The sequence below is a fragment of the Schistocerca nitens genome, chromosome 2, assembly GCF_023898315.1.
Source record: "Schistocerca nitens isolate TAMUIC-IGC-003100 chromosome 2, iqSchNite1.1, whole genome shotgun sequence".
Classification (NCBI taxonomy): domain Eukaryota; kingdom Metazoa; phylum Arthropoda; class Insecta; order Orthoptera; family Acrididae; genus Schistocerca; species Schistocerca nitens.
The window spans coordinates 479442409-479469707 of record NC_064615.1 but is presented as its reverse complement, the minus strand read 5'-3'; the positions used below and the strand labels follow the sequence as shown (position 1 = coordinate 479469707).

The following is a 27299-nucleotide window of genomic DNA, read 5'->3' as shown; positions in this document are numbered from 1 at the left end:
TTAACTTCAAACAGAAACAGGAACCATACATTCTTGACAACTTTCACTACTCCACACAAACATTTCTGTATGTTTAATAATATAATATGATGTAATACAGGGTGTGTGTGTGTGTGTGCGCGCGTGCGCGCACATGCACATGGGTGGGTGCACGCACTTGGTAGGGATAGAAATGGGAAGGGAGGGCGGGAGGGAGTGGGAGGGGGAGTGGGAGGAGGAGTGGGAGGGGGAGGGGGAGAGAGAGAGAGAGGCTGGACACAGTTAAGTACAAATCATTGAATGTGCACTGCTAGCCATTAAATTAGAACACCAAGAAGTTGTGACAGCAAAAGATGGAGAATTGGCAACAACATTATAAATTTCTGAGGAATGTCATTCTCAACTATGGACAAACATCTCACACACTTTTTCAACACATTATTTGAATGATTTTTATTGAAATGACATGTAATAGGTCAGTTCACAGGCCACACATACATATGTTTAGTTGTATTGATCTTCTTGGAAGGTGCAAATAACTGAACTAAACTACAACAGGCCACTGAGTTTAGAAGTGTACATTCTTGTCACAGAGATACTGACTCTGATGGTCATGTCAATTATGTCATCAATGCAGCTCTAGAATTTTACTAGTGGTTTTCTTTCCCATGACCCAGAGCTTGGCATTATTTTCTTCATCAGTTCCTGTCATTTCTCCTATTCCTTCACTCAGTGGTCAGCAAACATGAAGCTTCTAAGTTAGCATTCAGTTTCTAAATCTTACTGTGAACTACCAAAAGAAACTAGGACAGAGACACGAACTTTTAATAAAAATCCTAAATTTGTTTCTTGCAAATAAACTTACATTTCTAGTTACTGTTGTTGTTGTTGTGGTCTTCAGTCTTGAGACTGGTTTGATGCAGCTCTCCATGCTAATCTATCCTGTGCAAGCTCCTTCATCTCCCAGTACCTACTGCAACCTACATCCTTCTGAATCTGCTTAGTGTATTCATCTCTTGGCCTCCCTCTACGATTTTTACCCTCCACGCTGCCCTCCAATGCTAAATTTGTGCTCCCTTGATGCCTCAGGACATGTCCTACCAACCAATCCCTTCTTCTAGTCAAGTTGTGCAACAAACTTCTCTTCTCCCCAATCCTATTCAATACCTCCTCATTAGTTATGTGATCTACCCATCTAATCTTCAACATTCTTCTGTAGCACCACATTTTGAAAGCTTCTATTCTCTTCTTGTCTAAACTATTTATCATCCATGTTTCACTTCCATACACTATGAAATGAATTTTAATTAAACTGAATCTAAGAAAAACAAATTGAAATTGAATTACACAGGAGAAAGAAATTAAAGTGTAGTAGCATGGGCGTACCCAGCGAGGGGCAGGGGGGGGGGGCAGCTGCCCCCCCCCCAGAAGATATTCGCAGTTTTTCACTAGTTTACAGTTTTATTTAATAAGAAATGTTGCATGCTTTCTCGGATTGTACAAGTGCATTCTTGTATTTAAAATGGGGCTTAATAAACATTTTAAATACAAGAATGCACTTGTACAATCCGAGAAAACATGCAGCATTTCTTATTAAATAAAACCGTAAACTAGTGAAAAACTGCGAATATCTTCTGGGGGGGGGGGGCAGCTGCCCCCCCCCCCCCCCCCCCCTGCCCCTCGCTGGGTACACCCATGCTACTACACTTTAATTTCTTTCTTGTGTGTAATTCAATTTCAATATGTTTTTCTTAGATTCAGTTTAATTAAAATTCATTTCATAGTGTATGGAAGTGAAACATGGATGATAAATAGTTTAGACAAGAAGAGAATAGAAGCTTTCAAAATGTGGTGCTACAGAAGAATGTTGAAGATTAGATGGGTAGATCACATAACTAATGAGGAGGTATTGAATAGGATTGGGGAGAAGAGAAGTTTGTTGCACAACTTGACTAGAAGAAGGGATTGGTTGGTAAGACATGTCCTGAGGCATCAAGGGAGCACAAATTTAGCATTGGAGGGCAGCGTGGAGGGTAAAAATCGTAGAGGGAGGCCAAGAGATGAATACACTAAGCAGATTCAGAAGGATGTAGGTTGCAGTAGGTACTGGGAGATGAAGGAGCTTGCACAGGATAGATTAGCATGGAGAGCTGCATCAAACCAGTCTCAAGACTGAAGACCACAACAACAACAACAGTAACTAGAAATGTAAGTTTATTTGCAAGAAACAAATTTAGGATTTTTATTAAAAGTTCGTGTCTCTGTCCTAGTTTCTTTTGGTAGCTCACAGTAAGATTTAGAAACTGAATGCTAACTTAGAAGCTTCATGTTTGCTGACCACTGAGTGAAGGAATAGGAGAAATGACAGGAACTGATGAAGAAAATAATGCCAAGCTCTGGGTCATGGGAAAGAAAACCACTAGTAAAATTCTAGAGCTGCATTGATGACATAATTGACATGACCATCAGAGTCAGTATCTCTGTGACAAGAATGTACACTTCTAAACTCAGTGGGCCTGTTGTAGTTTAGTTCAGTTATTTGCACCTTCCAAGAAGATCAATACAACTAAACATGTGTATGTGTGGCCTGTGAACTGACCTATTACATGTCATTTCAATAAAAATCATTCAAATAATGTGTTGAAAGTGTGTGAGATGTTTGTCCATAGTTGAGAACGACATTCCTCAGAAATTTATAATGTTGTTGCCAATTCTCCATCTTTTGCTGTCACAACTTCTTGGTGTTCTAATTTAATGGCTAGCAGTGCACATTCAATGATTTGTACTTAACTGTGTCCAGCCTCTCTCTCTCTCCCCCTCCCCCTCCCACTCCTCCTCCCACTCCCCCTCCCACTCCCTCCCGCCCTCCCTTCCCATTTCTATCCCTACCAAGTGCGTGCACCCACCCATGTGCATGTGCGCGCGCGCGCACACACACACACACACACCCTGTATTACATCATATTATATTATTAAACATACAGAAATGTTTGTGTGGAGTAGTGAAAGTTGTCAAGAATGTATGGTTCCTGTTTCTGTTTGAAGTTAATTTTATTATCTATTAAATTCTTTACATCACTGAATAGGTGGTCAAAGATTTTTATGGTCTAATATCTAATTGCTATTTGTGCCACACAGTGGCTGCATGAAGGAGAGTGTAAGTCATTTCTCCTTCTAATGTTTATGACCTTCACTGTTTTCAAATTGTGTGTTGGCAGCTGGCAGCAATCCTCATGAGGAAGTGAATGTGCTATGAGGCTGTTGTCAGTATGCCCCGTTATCTGCAGAGTTCGCTACAGACATTTTCTGCCTTGACAAAAATTTTCTTCGTAGTACTTTAGTGAATGAACATGAGTGAAGTAAGAGTATTTTGTTTCAGCACAAAACCTATTAGATTTTTTAATTTGTTCAGGCATGCATGAGAATTTCATTTTCATGTAGACTGTTGGTCAGTGTTTGATAAACGTGGAACCCATTATGGACAAAGCTTTTTCACAGTTAGGCAATAGCCTTGCCACAGTGGAGACACTGGTTCCCGTGAGATCACCGAAGTTAAGCGCTGTCAGGCGTGTCCGGCACTTGGATGGGTGACCATCCGGGCCACCATACGCTGTTGCCCTTTTTCGGGATCCACTCAGCCTCATGATGCCAATTGAGGAGCTACTCGACCGAATAGTAGCGGCTCCGGTCAAAGAAAACCATCATAACGACCAGGAGAGAGGTGTGCTGACCACACGCCCCTCCTATCCGCATCCCCAACTGAGGATGACATGGCATTCGCATGGTCCCAATGGGCCACTTGTGGCATGACGATGGAGTGCTGCTGCTTTTTATTCACAGTTACTTCCTTATACAAAATTTAGTGTACTCTTTCTCTCTGAAAACATCGATTATGTGGAATCAACTCTCACTTTTTTCACTTGACATACTGAAAGCCCTGGATCAAGACAGTCAGGTAGAAGCAGTACTTCATATCCGCCAATTTTCCAACTAGCAAATTGCTTTTGTGAGCATCTGCATTGTTATATATTTTAATTTTGCATTCCAGGCCTCTTCTCACGCATTACCTCATCCAGTTAGTGCAGAAGACTTCGTAGAATCTGCCAGTTGTTGTAACTGGTACAAAGAAACCTTTTTGCAGTCCATAAAATGATGACGGACTTCACCTCTTTAGGTATAGGTCCGCTGGACTCCACTCACTACTTTCATTGAAGTTTTCTTTCAGGCATAAAGCAGCTGACCTGCATTTCATCCACAGTACGAAATCAGATGACAGAATAAATTGGCATCTCTTTAAAATGGTGCAAATATTGGCGTTAAATTTGTTTTTACATGTACTCTTTGTCAGTATTCATCAAATGTGGCACCTATCCTTCACAAAAGTCCCTCATAGTTAATTTGTCGTGCAAACTTTAATGTACTGTTTCTTCTCGTGTGCCTTTGGCATCAGATATTTTGTAAATCTTTAATCATTGACTGTTCTATACATATTGTGGACTTTTCAGGGTTTTCATTTTTTTTTGTTGCAGTTTTGTAATATCATTCACGTGACCATCTTCAAGAAAAATATAAACCCATCTGTTAACTGTTGAAAATAAGGAAGCAGATTGCTATTAAAAAAACTTTGACCATCTTTGAAGCAATTTCAACTGGTGACAACATTTCCAGAACAAAGAATTTTGCAATTGCAGAGTATTCCATTTGATCAGTATTTAACGAAACATGTACAATACTATTAATACTGTTGACCATTGCATTTTATCAGTATTTAATGAGAAAAACACAATACTTCTACTGTTGATCAAGTTGATATTTGACTTAATTATTTTGCAACATGTGCCAGAAAAAGAAAAACAAAATTTCATTGATATTGTTACCATCTCTTTGCTAGGCTGACAGTGTTCCACTTTGCGCTTGTAGCATTCAGAAGTACATTGTAAGCATTCTGTACGATCCAGTGATACGTACTTAGGTCATCCTTCATGGTCAGTGTCAGAATACTTCAGTTCAGGTGTGTAATAATCAAGAAATGTATATTCCCACACCATATCTGACCTAATTGTTTGGAAAATGAGAGTTCTTTGCATTCTGTTTACAAATAAGGGCTGGTGTAACCTTTTGTTCCAATGTTTCTTTAACAGGTTTACATTATGCTGATATTAAACAAGTTAAATGTTATTAAAAATAGTCTGTGCTTTCTACCATTGGTAAATTTTATGTTATCCTTCTGAGGTGAACTATCAGTGTGGAAACTCTATTTTAATTTTTTACTTAATGGGTATTATTTATTTTTGGCTTAATTATCTTCACTTTCACAAAAAGTCTGGCCACAGTGGCCAGAGACAGTGATTTGTGTGTGTGTGTGTGTGTGTGTGTGTGTGTGTGTGTACTAATTTAAAAGAACATCTTTTGGCCAAAAGTTAAAATGTTATAGCAGGCTTTTCACTGAGCCTGCCTGTGACAGTGCACTTCTACTGGGTGAGCAGCAGTCTGTCCTGTTCAAAATATTGTTGTTAACTTTACTTTTAAATGTTTTTAAGATTTAACACCAACACCTTAACATTTCATATGGGCATGATCACTAGCCAGCTGGCTACCTGTTTGAATAGCCTCTGTCAGACTGCTATAAAGAGCAATTTGACAATACAATTGCAGACAGTTCCTTTCAGCACAGCTCATTCAACTTCAGTGGCTTTTTCTGAACTCAAGCCATATGGATTCCTCCATTCCCCCTCCCCGTCCCCAACTTTCCTCATCCCTCAATCCCTCCCCACTCACAACTATTGAAACAGTAATTCCTTTATTTTAAAAAATTGGGTGAAGGTAACAACTTACTGTATAGGAGATGTATTGAATCACCATCAAGCACTTATACTTGACTGTAAACTTCACTGGCATGTGCACTCACACATGCGTGTCTCCCTACATTATGCTTGCTGAATGACCTGCAGTGTGCATTCATCCAGCACAGCGCAGGTGGGAGATGTGTGGGGGTGCACATGTATGTGGGTGCACGTGTACTCTTAACTCAGAAAAGGCCTTGTGTGAAAGTTAGCAAAGTTTTCAGTCTTGTTCATGCGGCTGCCAATGACTCAATGCTTCTACTATTTGGTGAGTTGCTATCTTTACTCCAGTTTTTTCCCCACTTTCTACCAAGACTTTACGTTACCACACTAGCTTATCATAATTACTGGTATATAAGTAGGGCAGATCCTCCAACATGGTGTTTGGTTATGTAGTCCTTCTGCCCTCAGTCTCTACTTACTTGTCCCTGGCTTATTTGTATTTATGCCAATGTTAATAATCTTATTTTCTCCACCTGCACACCCAATTTCACATTTATCTTCCTGTGGGTATCATCTTCTCATGTTACTGGCCTCTGTATCTTCTTACAGCCAGCTTTCCTTTCTCCATCCATCTAGTTCCTCCCACTCTAGACACCAACTCCCCTGTGTTCCAGTGTACAGCATTTAACTATCACTGGTACCCCTTGGACAAGTTGTCTGTTGCACTCGTATTCCTGTCCTACTCTCTCTCTCTCTCTCTCTCTCTCTCTCTCTCTCTCTCTCTCTCTCTTTATGGTTGCCATTTTTCATATAACTGTCTGTTCTCCGCCCAGGTTTTTTTTCTCTTATTGTGCAAGGAACATATTCTTGAGACAACATTTAACTAGGTGATATTGATCTGAATTGAAATAATTGTTTGTATGATGTTTTGACAATCACTTTGTGAAAACTCAACAGTCATTTGATATTGGTTCTGTCACTTCTTTCAGAGTGGATGAAATTGTGACTCCACATTGTGTCTCCTTTGACACTACTGGTGAAAAGTTATACTGTGGTTTCAAGAATATGATAAAAATATTCAACACTGCCTACCCTGGACGTAATTGTGACACTAGGAATTTGAAATGTAAGTGCAGATACAGTTAATGATGCTCCTTATTTTTATACTTTTATACAATATTTGTAGTATAATAGTAGTAACTGAATGATGAATATTATACATTATTTCCTTATATTATGGTGTGCAAACTTCCATTATGGGTGCTGTATATGCAATCTCAAGTAAGGTGTACATTTGAGCAAGTCTTCATAATTATAAAGAAATGTTATATTGGGTGAAAGGCATTCCACTTAATGATATATGTGTGTCATTTTTGCTACTTATTTATGCAGGAATTTTCGTATTTGGTCTCACGAGGCCGAATGGATGCCTCTCCGAATCTTCCCACCACGGAGAAATCTGAATAGGTAACTGGGACTGGAGCCAGGACTCCCTTGTTGATTGCCAAAGGTGCTAACCACTTCACCATGAGGCATGTTTATAACAAATGATATTATATTTTCTAATGGTGTGCCATATTCTGAAGTCTGTTAAGGATAGCCAGGCATAAATTATTGTAGAGGTATGTGCATGTGGTAGTGATGGTGCTAGCAGTGTCTCGAGTGCTATCACTATTGACAAATGGCTCATATATGCCAAAAATAAGAAAACTGTTGTGACTCGCCAATCTTTCAAAGTGCCGCCACGCAGTTACGCGTGTCCTCTACATGCGGCGCTGCCTGCCAGCCGTGCAGCAGCAGCGCCACCTAAGCGGCCGGCCAGCCAGCGGCCGCTAGACTCGGACTCAGTTATGATTTGACTGTTAAAGTGTACACACATCTTACTCTGTTTACTTGATCTGTGACTTTCATGTATTGCGTCTTCCTTGAAATTTATTTGTTCAACTTGAAGTTATAACAATTGGCGTCGAGGTAGTGATTTTTCTTTTCCATCGTTGACCCACATGTTTCCGTGGCCACTTTAGAGCAACTATTGCAAGGTCTCATAGAACAGCAAACGCTTCTCACAAATGCGATTTGTGATTTCGTCGCGGCATCAAATGCGGGACGTCTCTTGTCGTCGTCTCTACCTCCTTTTCCTCCTTACGACGAGACGGCAGAAGACTGGTCTGATTACGAAAAACATCTTCGACAGCACTTCTTCGCATTTCATGTCGCGGACGAACAAACGTGTAAGTCTCTGTTCCTTTCTTGGATTTCACCTCAAATGTATCGGTTGTTGTCGCAATTGGCTCCTTTGAAAGATCTTGCGTCTTTGTCCTTTGCTGAAATGTGCTCACTTCTGTCCGTCTATTTTCAAAAGCAAACGCATGTGGTAGCCTCTCGTGTTGCCTTTTATCGTTGTCAAAAACAACCAAATCAGTATCGTGCTTTGGCTGCTGAACTTCATGGCCTCAGTAGAAAGTGTCAATTTGTTACTGAAGTTCACAAAGAATCCTACAATGATTTCGTGGTACGGGATGCTGTTATCCGATCGGCGCCCGACAAAGAAGTTAGGCAACGTGCCCTTCAGTTGGCAAATCTGACTCTAGGTGAAGTCCTATCCATCGCTCAGTCTTTTGAAATTTCTCGCGCCTCTGGAACGTAAATAGAGGCATGGGGCAATGCCAGGGAAATACAACCTCTGTGCAATGTTGACGAAGCGTGTGGGGTGTCCCCGCCAGCCGACATGGCCGCAGTACGCTCCCAAGCGCAGCCTCGGCCTAACCGTAAACAAACCTCTAAGAAACTGCAACTTCCTTCATGTCCACGGTGTTTTACGAAACATTCACGAGAAGATTGTCCACAACATTGGGCCGTTTGTCACAAATGCAAAAAAAAGGGTCATGTGTCATCCGTTTGCAAATCCGACTGCATACATGATGTTCATGAACGTGATGCTGATTCTGATTCTGTGTTGTCTGTCAATTGTACTTCTTCCCTTTCAGGGAAGTTATTCCTCACTGTCCAAATACTTGGTCGAGATGTTCGCATGCAGGTGGATACTGGTTCTGCTGCCACTATCATCAATTCTCAGATTTATCTTCAGTTGGGTTCTCCAATCCTGTCACCTGTCACTAGACAATTACGGACTTACAATAAATAGAAGATTTCTCTCTTGGGACAATTTGATGCTGAGGTATCTTACAAATCTGTCATTCACACTGTTCCCATATTTGTGGTCGACCATAGTAATACGGAGAATCTTTTTGGTTTCAATGCCTTTCCCGTTTTTGGGTTCTCCATAGATGACTCTGTCAATATCGTCTATGATGCTATTCCTTATGCTCAATTGGATTCCTTGTCGATGACATTTTCGTCCCTTTTTTTCTCCTGGGTTAGGCCATGCAAACGACTTTGAAGCTCATATCACGCTCAAACCCACTGCTCGGCCTAAGTTTTTTCGGGCTCGGCCCATTCCTGTGGCCCTTCGTGATGAGGTCAAACGGGAGCTGGATCGTCTCACTGGTTCAGGGATCTTGCTTCCTGTCACTCCCAGTGAGCGGTCCTCTCCTGACATTGTCGTTGCTAAGCCAAATGGTGATATTCGTCTCTGTGGCGATTTCAAAGCCACTGTAAATGCTCAATGCCTTATCGATACTTACCCTATGCCTCGACCTGGAGAATTGTTCACTAAACTTGTTGGAGGCCTGTATTTTTCTAATCTTGACCTGTCAGAAGCTTATCATCAACTTCCTCTTGACGCTGCTTCCCGGCAGTTTCTGGTTCTTAACACGCCTTTCGGCCTCTATCAATACGAACGATTGCCATTTGGGGCTGCCAGCGCCCCTGCTCTCTTTCAACGATTCTTGGAACAATTATTGCTCACTGTCCCTGGGTGTATAAATTACCAGGACGACATTGTTGTCACTGGCTCCACCACTGACGAACATCTTCAAAATCTCCGCACTCTTTTTCATGTCTTACAGACTGCCGGACTTAAGTGTAACCTTTAGAAATCAAAATTTTTTCAGGCGTCTACCATGTACTTGGGGTTTCAACCCTCTCGGGATGGTATTCGCCCGCTTCAGCAAACTGTCGCTGCGATCGATGCCCTTCCTCGCCGTACATCTGTTAAGGAACTGCAGGCCTTCTTGGGGAAAATAGCATACTACCACAAGTTTTTACCGTCTGCTGCTTCGGTGGCTCAGCCGTTGCATCACCTGTTGCATAAAAACGTGCCTTTTCACTGGACCGCGTCATGCGATGCGGCTTTCCGGAATTTGAAGACTATGCTGAAACAGGCCCCGTGCCTGGCTACTTATCGACCTGGCCATCTTGTTCTTGCCACGGACACCTCTCAATACGGGGTCAGTGCAGTGCTTGCGCACCATTTGTCTGACGGTTCTGAACAACCCATTGCTTATGCCTCCAAAACGCTCATGGATGCCCAACAAAAGTATTCTCAAATTGAAAAAGAAGCTTTGGCCATTATTTATGCTCTTCATAAGTTTGGTGTTTTTCTCTACAGATCCAAATTTCATCTTGTTACGGATCACAAACCACTTGTTTCCTTTTTTCATCCATCAACGTCACTTCCCGACAAGGCTGCACTCCGCCTCCAGCGTTGGGTTCTTTACTTGTCTTGTTTCAATTATGAGATTCATTTCCGGCCGACGGCTCAACATGCAAATGCTGATGCACTGTCTCGCCTTCCCATGGGTCCTGATCTGTCATTCGATAGGGACGAACTTTTATGTTTCCACCTGGATGTAGCCGAGCAGCGGGTTGTGGACGGGTTCCTCATCACCGGGGACTGGCTGGCGGCTGCTACGGGTTCTGACCCTACCCTCTCCCGGGTTTTACGCTGTATTCAGAAGGGTTGGCTAGATCGTCTGTCCGCTCTAACTTCTGATCTGTTGCGGAACTACTACACTTTGCGTTACCGCCTCATGGCTAGGAATGGTGTTATCTTCCTTTCCACCGAAAATGCTTCGCCGTGTGTTGTGGTACCTGCATCTTGCGTGCTTCGGTCTTGCACCTCCTTCACTAAGGGCACTGGAGTGTCCACCGCCCCGAAGTCATCTTTGTCACCGTGGCCTTCACCTGAGAAGCCCTGGGAGAGTATTCATGCTGACTTCGCGAGACCTTTTTTAGGTACTTATTGGCTTCTCGTTACTGACGCCTACTCTAACTTTCCTTTCATTGTCCGTTGCACGCGCCTACCACCGCGGCAACCACCAACTCTCTAGCTCGCATTTTCTGTTTGGAAGGCCTTCCCTCTACTCTTGTTACTGATAATGGTCCGCAATTTGCCTCTTCCGATTATGCGGATTTTTGTGCCCGTCACGGCGTCATGCATGTCACATCCCCTCCGTTCCATCCACAGTCAAACGGTGATGCTGAACGACTGGTCCGCACATTTATGGCTCAGATGAGGAAACTCCTGACTTCTTTTGCTGCTGATGATGCGCTTCTCCAATTTCTGGCTTGTTACTGTTTCACCCCTATGGGCGACCACAGTTCGGCTGAGCTCTTAGATGGCCGACAGCCCCGCACGCTACTTCATCTTCTGCGGCATTTCCACCTCACGGTCGCGGGTGCCTTCGCTTGGCTGGTTCACCGCCGACAACCTTGTATGGGTACGGGGATATGGCAGGCGGCCAAAATGGAGTCCTGGCCGCATCTTATGACACCATGGCCAACACCTGTATGAAATCCAGACGGACACGGGTGTTGCAGTGCATCATTCGGACCAGCTTCGGCCTCGTGTGCCGGCAATGCCTGTTCCAGATACCGCTACACCACCTTCGGCTCTACCTGGCGCTCGGGATACTGGAATCTCTCATTACTCACAACACAGTCCTCTCACCATCATATCGGTGCCAGCACAAGAACTGACGCCACCAGGAGACGTGCCCATGCAGGAACCAGATGATCATCATCTGTCGGAGCAACTCTACTCACCTCCTTCTCCTACGGACGCAGACACATCGCCCATGTCTCTTGTTATAACAACCGGACTTGCCGCAACGGGCAGATTGGTGCATGGGGCCCCAGCAGATTCGACCCCCACGTCTCCTGTCATCTCGGCCTGTTATCATCGGGGACACTTCCGTCCGTACGGGAAGCCTCCTCCTCGAGACTTTACGGCCAGTCAACAACACCTATGGACGTTAGCAATCTACAGGCCACCTCCATCAAGACCTGTGCAAAAAACTTCAAAGGGGGGAAAAGTGTTGTGACTCGCCAATCTTTCAAAGTGCTGCTACGCAGTTACGCACGTCCTCTACATGCGGCGCTGTCTGCCAGCCATGCAGCAGCAGCGCCACCTAAGCGGCCAGCCAGCCAGCGGCCGCTAGACTCGGACTCAGTTATGATTTGACTGTTAAAGTGTACACACATCTTACTCTGTTTACTTGATCTGTGGCTTTCATGTATTGTGTCTTCCTTGAAATATATTTCTTCAACTTGAAGTTATAACAAAAACGATGTCTGACTCAGGTTACATATTTGTTATATGGAACTTTTGGTTGAAACAATCACAGTTTTGCACTTGGTGAAACTGCTTTTGTGGGTAGAGACAATGGCATGGTCAGGAGTGCCAAGAAATGTGTGAAAGGACCACTTATTTTTCACTATGTAGATAAATGATCTGACAGGCAGGATGAGCAGCAATCTGCAGCCTTTTGCTTATTACAAGGAGACGGCACGACCGTGGGCTCGTGGATTTGTCTGAAATTTTGTGTGGTGAAAGAGGACCCCTAACACCTCGTGTGGTTAAAATATTAGGACACACTACTCGGAAAATCCCGAGAAAAATCGATCCAAAGCTTAGCTGCCTTATGAGTATAAAATGTTAGTCCACTGCCGAGCCGCCGTCTAGCCTAGATGGTTAGGGCTTGGACTCTTACGCCAGAGGTCTCGGGTTCGATTCCTCCTCTGGCACTTTTCTTTTCTTTTCTTCTTCTGCTTCATTTTCTTTTGTTATTCCAACAATTATTTAGAAAGTTTCCGAAACCTACATTGTCTTTAACAAAGTAGTTACATTATTGAATAAAAATTATTTTCTTTTTGTCCAACAACACAATTCATGGCAGTGGGTTTTCCATTTTTCATTGTAAAGTATATGAGGAGAAATATTGAGTTTTTAATCAGAATAACAAAGTTGATTGGGAAACATTCAATTTTTATACATATAATAATTATAAACAAGAACCACAGTGGTAATTATCGTAAAAACAAACAAAGCAATAATTTTTGCGACATCTTGCGCAGCATGTAAAAGTGGATTTTTTACAATCACATGGCGTTTGCAATAAATCTGTACAAAAACATGCCCCATTAACATTTACAAAAGTGTTTCGAGTTTCTGATAATTTTGAGCCAAACTAGGCATATTGGATCATGTCTCGAAATATTGGTGACGATAATTGATAGTGAATTATAGAATGAATTTTTATACAATCTTCTCGGGAATTAATTTCACGATTCTCCTGTAACAATGCATTGCAATTTTGCGAGCACTTTATGAAATTTTTAACTTGCCTGTAAAAGTAAACATCACAAGGTTGCATCAAAGAAGTGCATTTTGGAAGTATGACTTTTACAGACTAAGTTGGCATATTTTCGTCATCTTGAAAAATTGCATCATATATCTCTGGATTCGTTTGACCTCCCCAATAGTCAATGAAAAGTAAATATTTATTCTCCCAACGTAAGATTTTAAACATTTCCAGAGAAAATCCATGTATAAAACTATTGTTAATTTTCCGGACTTCGATGATGTTATGATGACGTTCGTATAAGTATTGGCATAGCCCTATATTAATTTGTGAATACGATGTCCGAAATGACCGGTCGCTTCTTGTAAGCATATGAAGACATGTGGGAGCAGTTTTCCGGATAATGTTATTGAATACTGTGCAGTGTACGAATGCGTCACTTTACTCAAATCCGACTTTTTCATGAAAACTGTTTTACTCCCTTTTTTAGCGAGAGTCCTGTTGAAAACAGATTGATATTGGCATCCTGAAACAACAGTATTTTTAATATTAAACAATATTCAAATGTGTATGCAAATATCTTTTTCTGTAATTAAATTTAAATTGATATATTTTACATCGGTAAACTTTTTTATGCAGAAAAGATGTATTTACCTGTTTGGTCAGTATTTATCACATAATCCTCATGGTATTGAGGGATTAAACAGCACATCTGCCAACAAAAGGTCTCCACAAACTCCTGGATGTCCTCCATTGACGCTGCTTCTTTTTTTGAAACCAGTTTTGTGATCTTGCATTGTGAAATTGTGTGCTTCTGTTTAAATGCTGTGACCCATCGATCAGACGCCTTGAATTTGAAATCGATGAATTGTGCAGCTGCAGCCAATGCCCATTGCTGTAAATTTCTTGTCGTGACTTGCTGATATTGCTGTCTTGCTTCCACAAAACGGTCGTAGGTCCACGAATCCATCGCCTCAAATTTATCCATTCGCGTATCACCACTTTTGATATCTTTCTCCCATTGTGAAAGATATTCTTTTCTCTTCAATTGGGGGCATCCTTTTTTTTGCAATGTCACCAAGGACCATGTGACGTGCGCTTTAGCAATATTCACAACTTTGACTTTGTAGGCAATGGGAATAATGTCACTTTTAAATCTTTTCGGTGACGGTTTATGTTCGTCTGGAGACGAATCACTTTGTGGCACTTCGAACTGTTCGTCTTTCTCCTCACATTCTTCGCAATCCTCATGAGCGTGAATTAATTCCTCGTCAGTAATGAATGTTTTTTCACCCAAAAGTTCCAGTGTATTATTATAAAGTTCTCCAGCCAATAACATAGCATCGTGAGAGATTTCTTCTGAAGATGTCAATGCAATTAAATTATTTTCCGTCAACAGCTTTTCATAATACACCACTGCGTCCTTCAATCATAATTTTGATAGATCAGTATGAATGGATTCTTCAGGAATTTCTTCTCCTATTCCAGATGAACCAGCAACTTCTTCAGTCGACATGTTTAACCTCGGATCAGAATAACACGTTGAAATTTGAAACAGGCACGTCTGTTCACAACGAAATAAAAAAACTGCCATTTGCTTCTCACGGCTCGCGCAGTCCTATGCACAGATGACCGTTATAATCCCAAGGGGACCCTTACAAAGCCCCTTTAAATCTTGAAATCCCATAAAACGAAATAGAACAACGAGCATGAATATTTTTCAGTGAATGAAAAACTTTACATTCTTGAGCTAAAATAATGTTTTAAAAATAATGTAGGTTTGAGAAACTTTTTGAATAATTGGTGGAATAACAAAAGAAAACGAAACAGAAGAAAAAAAAAGTGCCGGAGGAGGAATCGAACGCGAGACCTGTGGCATAAGAGTCCGAGCCCTGACCATCTATGCCAGACAGCGGCTCGGCAATGGACTAACATTTTATACTCATAAGGCACCTAAGAAATTTGGATCAATTTTTCTCAGGATTTTCTGAGTAGTGCGTCCTAATATTTTAACCACGTGAGGTGTTAGGTGTCCTCTTTCACCACACAAAATTTCGGACAAATCCCCGACCCCAGGGTCATGCCGTCTCCTTGTTAGACAAAATTACGATGAATGGCAACCTGCACTAAATGTAAAAAAATGTAAGCTAATGCAAATGAGTAGGGAAAAAAATCCCATAATATTTGAATACAGCATTACTAAAGTACTGTTTGACACAGTCGTGTTGATTAAATATCTGGCCATAACATTGCAAAATGATATGAAATGGGACAAGCACTTTAAGGATGATAGCAGGAAAGATGAATGCTCGACTTCAGTTTATTCGGAGAATTTTAGAAAAGTGTGATTCATTTGTAAAGGAGACCATGTATAGACCACTAGAATGACCTATTCTTGAGTACTGCTTGAATGTTTGGGATCCGCACTAGGTCAGATTGAAGAAAGATGTGGAAGCAATTCAGAGGAAGGCTGCTAGATTTGTTACTGTTAGGGTTTACAGCATGCGGATATTACAGAGGTGCTTCGTGAACTCAAGTGGGAATCTGTGGAGGTAAGATGATGATTCTTTTGTAGAAACCTATTGAGAAAATTTAGGGAACCATCATTTGAAGCTGTCTGCCAATGTACATTTTGTGTAAGGATAACAAAGATAAGATAAGAGAAAGTGTGACAGAGATGTATGGGCAGTGGTTTTTCCCTTGCTCTGTTTGTGAGTGGGAAAAGGAAGGAAACGACTATTAGTGGTACAAAGTACCCACTACCACACACCATATTGTGGCTTGTGGAGTATCTATGTAGATGTAATTGTAGAGGGAATGCTACCTGAAGCCAGGATGGCATACCCCCCTTCCATATTTTTTATGGCAACAATGACTAATGTCTGGAAAGTGTGCTTTATTCCCAGAGTGATGACAACAGAATGATGTATAAATAATCTGTGCAAAACAGCTGCAATTTTCTTCATTCTGCCTGGATGTTAGTGCAAATACCAGATTTTATTATGAAAAGGATAGATTGCTAATCACCATATACTGGAAATGCAGAGTCACAGACATGCACAATTAAAAGACTGCTAAAAAAGTAAGCTTTTGGCCAAAAGACTTTCTTCTGAATTAGATAACACACACACACACACACACACACACACACACACACACACACACAAAATTCTCACACACGTAACCACTGTCTCTGGCTGGATACAGGTGGGGGACGGTAAAGTGCTGCTTCTGTGAGTGTATGGGGATGAACTGGGGAGAGGGTAGAGCATTTATGTACAGCTGGGAGGTTAGACAGCAATTGGGGGTTGGGGGGGGGGGGGGGGAGTAGGAAAGGAGAGAAGTTAGAAGACTGCGGGTGTGTTGGTGAGATAGAAAGCTGTGCATTGCTGGACTGGGAACAGGTAAGGGGATAAATGGGTGAAGGACAGTGATTAATCTCAGGAAGAACACGGGAACATAGGATGCATTTGAGGGAGAGTTCCCCCACCTGTGCACCAGAAAAGTTGATGGTGGTAGGAAAGATCAACATGGCACAGGCTGTGAAGAAATCATTGAAATGAAGAACATTGAATTGGACATTGCACTCAGCAGCTGGGTGCTCCAGCTGTTTCTTGGACACAGTTTGTCAGTGGTCATTCATGCCGACAGATAGCTTGTTGGTTGTCTTGCCAATGTAGGATGCAGCACAGTGGTTGCAGCTTCGCTCGTAGATCACATGACCGGTTTCACAAGTAGTCCCTTTGATGGGATAGGTGGTGCCTGTGACCAGAATGGGGTAGGTGGTGGTGAGAGGATGTGTGGGATCTGTCTGTGATTTAGAATCTCCACAATATGGTGAGTAGCAGTCTATTCTTTTCATAATATTGTCATCAATACATCTTGGATTTTCCATTGTTTTATCAGATTTTGTTTGTTACTCTGGTGCCAGTTAGTCTGGCTAAGTTGTGATTATTGACAGCTGAGGTTCAGATAATACAGCTTTCAAAATAATTTTATTTGTAATGAACAAAGGCAGTCTGCATTGATTAGGTATGTTCCCTAGAAGTGTCGTCGTAACTGCCGTCTGCGTCACGTCTGCTGTGCAGCGAGCTACATTAATTAAAATATTAACTGTATTTTTCTTACTTGTAACTTCTTCTTCCGTGTGTTTTTGCTTTTAAGAAGCTTTAATTGTCGAGTGCTAGTAATAGTGTTCCATAGATTTCGTGTTTGTTTTGAATACAGTCAGAGAGAGTCCCTTTAGTCAGCCATAGTGCCAGTAGTGCTAGTGTTTGTTTTGAATACAGTCCAGAGACAGGTAGTGCTATTTTCATTGTTTTCTACAAGAAGTGTCTAGTAACCACAGATTAGTCAACTAACAGCCGCCTTTAGTGAATTAGCAGTCTGGTTAAAAGTTGATTAACTCTCTACAGTAAATTGGTTTCTTAGGATGGATAGGATGTGTGACTGCTGTGTACGGACACAGGAGCTGGCCACTGTTCGCGAATAGCTGAACGTGTTGATGGCCGCGGTCAGCCGTTTTCAGGCTGCTGCCTCGGAGTGTAGCGGTAGTGGGGAGTCCGGTGCGTCACATGGTACACCCCAGGTGTTACATGCTTCACCCACTGTCCCTGCTGTCGAGACATCTCCGCGGGTACCGGGTGCGGTTGGGCCACCCTCTCCCCAAGGGGAGTGGCGGGTTCAGCGGCGTTCACGGTGCACGAGGCGGAGGGTCAATGTGGAGGTTGGCCGTGTGGCATCGCCCGCTCTGCCTGTGAGTGGACATGTGGCCGCTCCTTCAGCAAGGTCCGAGCAGGCACACGGGGGGAGGGGTTTATTAGTGATTGGGAGCTCCAACGTTAGGCGGGTGATGGAGCCCCTTAGGGAAATAGCGGAAAGGTTGGGGAAGAAGGCCAGTGTTCACTCTGTGTGCTTGCCAGGGGGTATCATCCGAGATGTGGAGGAGGCCCTGCCGGCGGCGATAGAAAGCACTGGGTGCACCTGACTGCAAATTTTTGCTCATGTCAGCACCAATGACTTCTGCCATCTGGGTACTAAAAGGTATCAGATAGATTATATAATGGTAAGACAGAGATTTAGGAACCAGGTTTTAAATTGTAAGACATTTCCAGGGGCAGATGTGGACTCTGACCACAATCTATTGGTTATGACCTGTAGATTAAAACTGAAGAAACTGCAAAAAGGTGGGAATTTAAGGAGATGGGACCTGGATCAACTGAAAAAACCTGAGGTAGTACAGAGTTTCAGGGAGAGCATAAGGGAACAATTGACAGGAATGGGGGAAAGAAATACAGTAGAAGAAGAATGGGTAGCTTTGAGGGATGAAGTAGTGAAGGCAGCAGAGGATCAAGTAGGTAAAAAGACGAGGGCTAGTAGAAATCCTTGGGTAACAGAAGAAATATTGAATTTAATTGATGAAAGGAGAAAATATAAAAATGCAGTAAATGAAGCAGGCAAAAAGGAATACAAACGTCTCAAAAATTAGATCGACAGGAAGTGCAAAATGGCTAAGCAGGGATGGCTAGAGGATAAATGTAAGGATGTAGAGGCTTGTCTCACTAGGGGTAAGATAGATACTGCCAACAGGAAAATTAAAGAGACCTTTGGAGATAAGAGAACCACTTGTATGAACATCAAGAGCTCAGATGGAAACCCAGTTCTAAGCAAAGAAGGGAAAGCAGAAAGGTGGAAGGAGTATATAGAGGGTCTATACAAGGGCGATGCTCTTGAGGACAATATTATGGAAATGGAAGAGGATGTAGATGAAGATGAAATGGGAGATACGATACTGCGTGAAGAGTTTGACAGAGCACTGAAAGACCTGAGTCGAAACAAGGCCCCCGGAGTAGACAACATTCCATTGGAACTACTGATGGCCTTGGGACAGCAAGTCCTGACAAAACTCTACCATCTGGTGAGCAAGATGTATGAAACAGGAGAAATACCCTCAGACTTCAAGAAGAATATAATAATTCCAATCCCAAAGAAAGCAGGTGTTGACAGATGTGAAAATTACCGAACAATCAGTTTAATAAGCCACAGCTGCAAAATACTAACACGAATTCTTTATAGACGAATGGAAAAACTAGTAGAAGCCGACCTCGGGGAAGATCAGTTTGGATTCCGTAGAAATACTGGAACACGTGAGGCAATACTGACCATACGACTTATCTTAGAAGAAAGATTAAGGAAAAGCAAACCTACGTTTCTAGCATTTGTAGACTTAGAGAAAGCTTTTGACAATGTTGACTGGAATACTCTCTTTCAAATTCTAAAGGTGGCAGGGGTAAAATACAGGGAGCGAAAGGCTATTTACAATTTGTACAGAAACCAGATGGCAGTTATAAGAGTCGAGGGACATGAAAGGGAAGCAGTGGTTGGGAAGGGAGTAAGACAGGGTTGTAGCCTCTCCCCGATGTTATTCAATCTGTATATTGAGCAAGCAGTAAAGGAAACAAAAGAAAAATTCGGAGTAGGTATTAAAATCCATGGAGAAGAAATAAAAACTTTGAGGTTTGCCGATGACATTGTAATTCTGTCAGAGACAGCAAAGGACTTGGAAGAGCAGTTGAACGGAATGGATGGTGTCTTGAAGGGAGGATATAAGATGAACATCAACAAAAGCAAAACGAGGATAATGGAATGTAGTCGAATTAAGTCGGGTGATGCTGAGGGAATTAGGTTAGGAAATGAGACACTTAAAGTAGTAAAGGAGTTTTGCTATTTGGGGAGCAAAATAACTGATGATGGTCGAAGTAGAGAGGATATAGAATGTAGACTGGCAATGGCAAGGAAAGCGTTTCTGAAGAGGAGAAATTTGTTAACATCGACTATAGATTTAAGTGTCAGGAAGTCATTTCTGAAAGTATTTGTACGGAGTGTAGCCATGTATGGAAGTGAAACATGGACGGTAAATAGTTTGGACAAGAAGAGAATAGAAGCTTTCGAAATGTGGTGCTACAGAAGAATGCTGAAGATTAGATGGGTAGATCACATAACTAATGAGGAAGTATTGAATAGGATTGGGGAGAAGAGAAGTTTGTGGCACAACTTGACCAGAAGAAGGGATCGGTTGGTAGGACATGTTCTGAGGCATCAAGGGATCACCAATTTAGTATTGGAGGGCAGCGTGGAGGGTAAAAATCGTAGGGGGAGACCAAGAGATGAATACACTAAGCAGATTCAGAAGGATGTAGGTTGCAGTAGGTACTGGGAGATGAAGAAGCTTGCACAGGATAGAGTAGCATGGAGAGCTGCATCAAACCAGTCTCAGGACTGAAGACCACAACAACAAACATCATCTGGGTTCAGAGGTCATCCTCAGTTCATACAGGCGTTTGGTGGAGTTGGTGAAGGCGGAAAGCCTCGCTTGTGGGGTGGAATCTGAACTAACTATTTGTAGTATCGTTCCCAGAACCAGTTGCGGTCCTCTGGTTTGGAGCCGAGTGGAAGGCTTAAACCAGAGGCTCAGACAATACTGCGGAGATCTGGGGTGCAAATTTCTCAACCTCCCTTATCGGGTGGAGAAATGTAGGGTCCCCCTGAATAGGTCAGGCGTGCACTACACGCAGGAAGTGGCTACAAGGGTAGCGGAGTACGTCTGGAGTGCACATGTGGGTTTTTTAGGTTAGAGAATTCCCTCCCTAGGCCCGACAAGACGCCTCCTGAGGCTTGGCAAGGTAGGAGTAGGCAAAATGCAGCAGGGAACAATAATATTAATGTGCTAATAGTAAACTGCAGGAGCGTCTAAAGAAAGGTCCCAGAACTGCTCTCATTAATAAACGGTCACAATGCCCACATAGTACTAGGGACAGAAAGTTAGCTGAAACCAGATGTAAACAGTAATGAAATTCCAAACTCAGATTGGAATGTATACCCAGAGACAGGCTGGACAGTGAAGGGGGAGGCGTGTTTATAGCGATAAGAAGTACAATAGTATCGAAGGAAATTGACGGAGATCCGAAATGTGAAATAATTTGGGTAAAGGTCACAGTTAAAGCAGGCTCAGACATGGCAGTTGAATGTCTCTATAGGCCCCCTGGCTCAGCAGCTGTTGTGGCTGAGCACCTGAAGGATAATTTGGAAAATATTTCAAGTAGATTTCCCCACCATGTTATAGTTCTGGGTGGAGATTTTAATTTGCCGGATATAGACTGGGAGACTCAAACGTTCATAACGGGTGGCAGGGACAAAGAATCCAGTGAAATTTTTTTAAGTGCTTTATCTGAAAACTACCTTGAGCAGTTAAACAGTGAACTGACTCGTGGCGATAACGTATTAGACCTTCTGGTGACAAACAGACCCAAACTATTTGAAACAGTTAACACAGAACAGGGAATCAGCGATCATAAAGCGGTTACTGCATCGATGATTTCAGCCGTAAATAGAAATATTAAAAAAGGTAGGAAGATTTTTCTGTTTAGCAAAAGTGACAAAAAGCAGATTTCAGAGTACCTGATGTCTCAACACAAAAGTTTTGTCTCAAGTACAGATAGTGTTGTGGATCAGTGGACAAAGTTCAAAACCATCGTACAATATGGGTTAGATGAGTATGTGCCAAGCAAGATCAAAGATATGGAAAAGAGCCAGCGTGGTACAACAACCGAGTTAGAAAACTGCTGCGGAAGCAAAGGGAACTTCACAGCAAACATAAACATAGCCATAGCCTTGCAGACAAACAAAAATTACGTGAAGCGAAATGTAGTGTGAGGAGGGCTATGCGAGAGGCGTTCAGTGAATTCGAAAGTAAAGTTCTATGTACTGACTTGGCAGGAAATCCTAAGAAATTTTGGTCTTATGTCAAAGTGGTAGGTGGATCAAAACAAAATGTCCAGACACTCTTGACCAAAATGGTACTGAAACAGAGGATGACAGACTAAAGGCCGAAATACTAAGTGTCTTTTTCCAAAGCTGTTTCACAGAGGAAGACTGCACTGTAGTTCCTTCTCTAGGTTGTCGCACAGATGACAAAATGGTAGATATCGAAATAGACGACAGAGGGATAGAGAAACAATTAAAATCACTCAAAAGAGGAAAGGCCACTGGACCTGATGGGATACCAGTTCGATTTTACACAGAGTATGCGAAGGAACTTGCCCCCTTCTTGCAGTGGTGTACCGTAGGTCTCTGGAAGAGCGTAGCGTTCCAAGGGATTGGAAAAGGGCACAGGTCATCCGCATTTTCAAGGAGGGACATCGAACAGATTTGCAGAACTATAGACCTATATCTCTAACGTCGATCAGTTGTAGAATTTTGGAACATGTATTATGTTCAAGTATAATGACTTTTCTGGAGATTAGAAATCTACTCTGTAGGAATCAGCATTGGTTTCGAAAAAGACGATTGTGTGAAACCCAGTTTCGAGAACATACCTTCACCGAGGAGTCAAGCAGTATATTGCTCCCTCCTACGTGTATCTCGCGAAGAGACCATGAGGATAAAATCAGAGAGATTAGAGCCCACACAGAGGCATACCGACAATCCTTCTTTCCACGAACAATACGAGACTGGAATAGAAGGGAGAACCGATAGAGGTACTCAAGGTACCCTCCGCCACACACCGTCAGGTGGCTTGTGGAGTATGGATGTAGAAGTAGCTGTAGATGTAGATATTAATTGCTATGCATAACTGCTGCTGGAGCTCAGTACTAATATCCCAGGAAAAAACCCAAAGAAAAGTGTCATGAGGATTAGATACTAGATTTGTATTTTGAAGGAGCCTGTTCCCCCAAATCACTTCAGGTGAATGATGGGGTAACTTCTTCAAATATTCTGCCTGAGAAAACTGCCATTGTGTAATTTGACTGTATTCAGTCTGGGAAATGAAGGTAGCACTTGTTACTTGTGGAATAAGGCATGTGATAAAAGAGGATGAATAGAAATGGTTGCCTTCACTTTAATTTTATGTTTCTAGGAGATGTCCGAAAGACGTGCCTGTAGGAACTAACACCATTTTGATCCTGCGGCTGCTATGAATCAAGATACAAAGGAATTAATGACATTAGCTGCCAGTGGGCATTGATTTAAATCAATGGGGAAAGTTGAAAATTTATGCCAGATCAGGATATGAACACGAAGCTCTTTCTTACTAGGCAGATGCACTGACCACTGTGCCATGCAGACACAGCAATCATTGCGACTGCACGGATTACCCTAGCACGCCTCCTGTCAGTGCCAACTGGCAGCAAATATCATTAATTCCTGTGTGCTTTGATTCACGGTGGCTGCGGGATCCAAATGGTGTCTGTTCCTTTGGACATGTTCTTTTGGACATTTGGACATGTTCTTTTGGAAATGTCCGAAAGAACATGTCCAAAGGAACAGACGCAATTTGAATGCCTGAAAGAACAGACCATTCTTTTTTGACAAAATGTTTTCACAAACATATCTTGCACATTTCTTTCCACTAGTGGTGCTACATGCAATTGTTTGAATTATTTAAAACTGTTTTTATATAATATAAAATTTTAAAAATAAAAAAAAAATGTTAAATTTTCTTACGTCAAGGCTACTATAAGTTTTTCCTCTGGTGGTACAATTGAATGGAACTTTATGCAGGGTACTCTCAAGCACTGATCTTTTTCAAAATGTAATAAAAAATAGCACAGACATTCTCTGCATTCATGAAATTTATCAGGCTCTAATCATAATCTCTCATACAATGTATTAAACTCTCCAAATAACACTCTCTGTTTATCCACCATGCTGCACTCTGGCCATAGTCTAAGGGTTTATTTTAGAAAGCAATTTATCTGAGCTAGAACATAAAATGAGCTCAGGTCAGGGTGAATTCAGGAATCTGCGTTGCATAAATGTTACTCTCATAAAATTTCACTGGTAATTAGGATCAACTTTGATTAGCAAAATAACACAGGCCAAATCAGTTCCAGTTGTTGTCATCACCTTATGATGTAGTGTTACTACAAAAGAACATATTTTGTTTTGTTCAAATAAAAATTGAAAAGAAGTAAATAATAAAGAAAATTTTGTTAACACTCCCAGACTGCTGAAGTTTGAAATGTTTTTTCAATAATAAGTTTAGATTAAGGACAATATTGGCTATTTGAGAAATGAGTGTAGGTAGTAATTACTCTAATAAGAAGACTATCTGATGAGTCATAATTAATGTGAAAAAGTTTAAAGGTATTTCATAAATTCTACCAGCAGAATGAGAAGGTAAATTTGAAATACAAGGACATGGTGAAAAATAATACCTCCAGATTTTTTCTGTGAAAACTCTTAAAGCTTTTTAAATAAAACAAATGCTGTTAACATTCTACAGCTTTATTCTCTATCACAAGAGGGCTCCAAATTGTAGCATTTAACATAGTGGTGTGTATTGTAACTCTGTCACTGGGTGAAAAACACTGTGCTTTTATCGTCTTTCGAGTTGAAAGAGTTCATCCACACATGGAGCACTTTCTCCTTCAGTATGACAATGCCTGATTATGCAGGAGCACAGTGATGGTGCCATCATATTTCCATGTATTTCCAAAACTTAAAGAACACCTTTGAGGACTGCACTTTGATAGTGATGAAGTGGTGGAAGCAGAGATGAGCTTGTGGCTCTGCCAACAAAATGAAATGTTCTACAGTGACAGTGTCAACAAACTGTTCTCTTGTTGGGAGAAATGTGTTCGTAACTACGGTGTTGAGTATTAAATACAGAGACATGAAGAATAAAAATGTAGAATGTTAATAACATTTGTTTTGTTTAATTCTTTAGGAGTTTTCTTTTAAAAAATTTGGAGGCATTACTTTTCAGCACACTCTCGTATTTGCATTGAATGGTTAAGTATATGGAGTTTGACAGCAGCCAGTAATGATTGAACATCACTCACAAAAATGCTCCTTTACTCCTTGAACAGCAGTAATTATACAGTCTGTACTAAATTTTGGGGTGCTGAACATGTGCTTAAATATTGTATCTACTAATGTATCTCTTAAGCTTGTGACACACTTCCTAAAAGACTTGCAATGTTTTCTGTAATAAGCTATTACAGATGGCTCTTGATTACTGTCTAAGTACTGATGCTATTCCTGATTTCTTTGATGTGAGATTCCTCATAATATCCACACTGGCTATGTGCTGCTATTGTTATTGTGTTACAGTACAGTATTTGTAATCAAGGCTAACTAAGTTCCCAACTTTATTGTGTCTCCTTATTGCATATAAGTTTTGCAAGCCTCCACTGCTAGGTCATGTGTCTGTAATTTATTATCTAGTAGTCACATTTTTGTCCTGCATAAACACTTACATTTTCTCCCTTCACTCCCCCAGGATATGACAACTGTTGACTTCATTTTATCTGCCTATTCCCGCATCATTTCTCTTTATATTTGATTAAGGAAAAAATAAATTTTTTCCTGTTTATTTTTACATAATTATCACTTGCATCATTTCTTTTGTGTGCCTCACATTGCCAAGGTCTTATGCAGAAGAGGCATGCGATGTCAGATATTACCAGGAAGTATTCGACTGTATCGGGTCCATTAGTATCCTTTAGATATTGACATTAACACTTATTTAAAGTCACAGTTAATAATAAGCAACTTGTTATCTAATTTATTTAACCTCATCAGATTGGGGTCATCTCATTCATTGGATCAGGATCTTACACATTCACTATTTTTGTATTTTACATCACAGTTACTTTAGTAATAACAACAATTTTAATATGACAACTTGTAATAAAATAGTATTAATAGAATTAAAAATGATTCGAATGTATGTAGAGACAGTGTGAATAAATAGTACTGTCTAAAAACCAATAAGGTTAATACTAGCAGTGGTACTACTAATGGTGCTGCTGCTGCTAAATAGTAAGAGCATTGGGAAATGAGGAGAATCTGGTTGGAACGAAGGATGTAATGAGGTAACCAGTATGTACAGGGCAAAAGTAGACATTATTGCTTCAGCAAATGCATCGTTAACCACCCTTTTGAAGATGGAGATGTTGTTAAGTTCTCTCATATGATTATGAAGGCTACTCCAAACTCAGGCTCCTATTACCGGAAAAAGACTTTGAGAAAGTATCTGAGTGATGGAGTGGGACAGAAAGGATTGTGTTCTGATAGGAACGAGTGTTTCTGTTATGTTGTTCAGGCAAGACAGTTAAGGTCAAGGATAGATATGAAAGGCAGTCAATGTGAATAAGGCAATAGAGGAGACAGTGTGTGGAAATCTCTGCACTTGTAAGCATAATAAACATTACGAAAGGATAAAGATACATAGACGCACTTATGTACACAAACAGAAAAAAGCTAGTTTTACCCACATTTTGCAGATGTGGATATAACTGTATGGAACACAGTTAATTAAGGATGGTAACACATTCAGCCACTATTTTTCCATGGTTTATTGAATTATACAATGCATTTAGACCCTGTGTACCCATCATCAGACGAAAATAATTTTAATATATAATTTACTTCCATTCTTGAGTGATGCAAAATATATGTTCTTTTTGTGAAGAGGTTAGATATTAAGTTTCAAAACTCACAGATCAAACAACGAAGTTATGAGACACTGTGAAAAATTTACCAAAGCATCCAAGAAGAATATTTTTAACACCGAAATGTCAGCTGATGTATGCTGCATTAAAATGTTAAAAATGTTCGTCCTATATTTTTTGGTAAGTTTTTCACTTTTTCTTACCATATTTTCACTTTTTCTTACCATATTTTCACTTTTTCTTGCCATATTTTCACTTTTTCTTAACAGAATTGTCTATTATTTACTACATGAGTTTCAAAACCTAACACCTGATCTCTTTATAATAGCAACATACATTTTGTATCACCTCACTCAAGAGCAGAAATGAATAATGCATAAAAACAATTTGTGCCTTATGATGACCTACTAGGTCTGCAATGTATTGTGTGATTAAGTAAAACACAAAAAAATCGTGACTGAAGGTGTTGTAGTTCACACTTGCTGCATAGAAGAAAAGCTGATTTCAATTTTAGAGCAGCACGAACTATAGCTCTAACCAATATTCAAATGAAAAAAGGCAAGGCTGCTACTCTCCCATATACCTTTTCAATT

General features: G+C 41.1%; 1 protein-coding gene across 2 annotated transcripts in view; it reads left to right on the top strand.

The window, feature by feature from the left end:
* The window catches only part of LOC126236397 (telomerase Cajal body protein 1), a 117185-nt gene that overhangs the window by 48040 nt on the left and 41846 nt on the right, over window positions 1-27299 (top strand). For both annotated transcript variants that reach the window (XM_049945686.1, XM_049945685.1), the window contains exon 4: window positions 6755-6891. In XM_049945686.1, the coding sequence (XP_049801643.1) occupies window positions 6755-6891 (137 nt within the window). The remainder of the gene's footprint in view (window positions 1-6754; window positions 6892-27299) is intronic.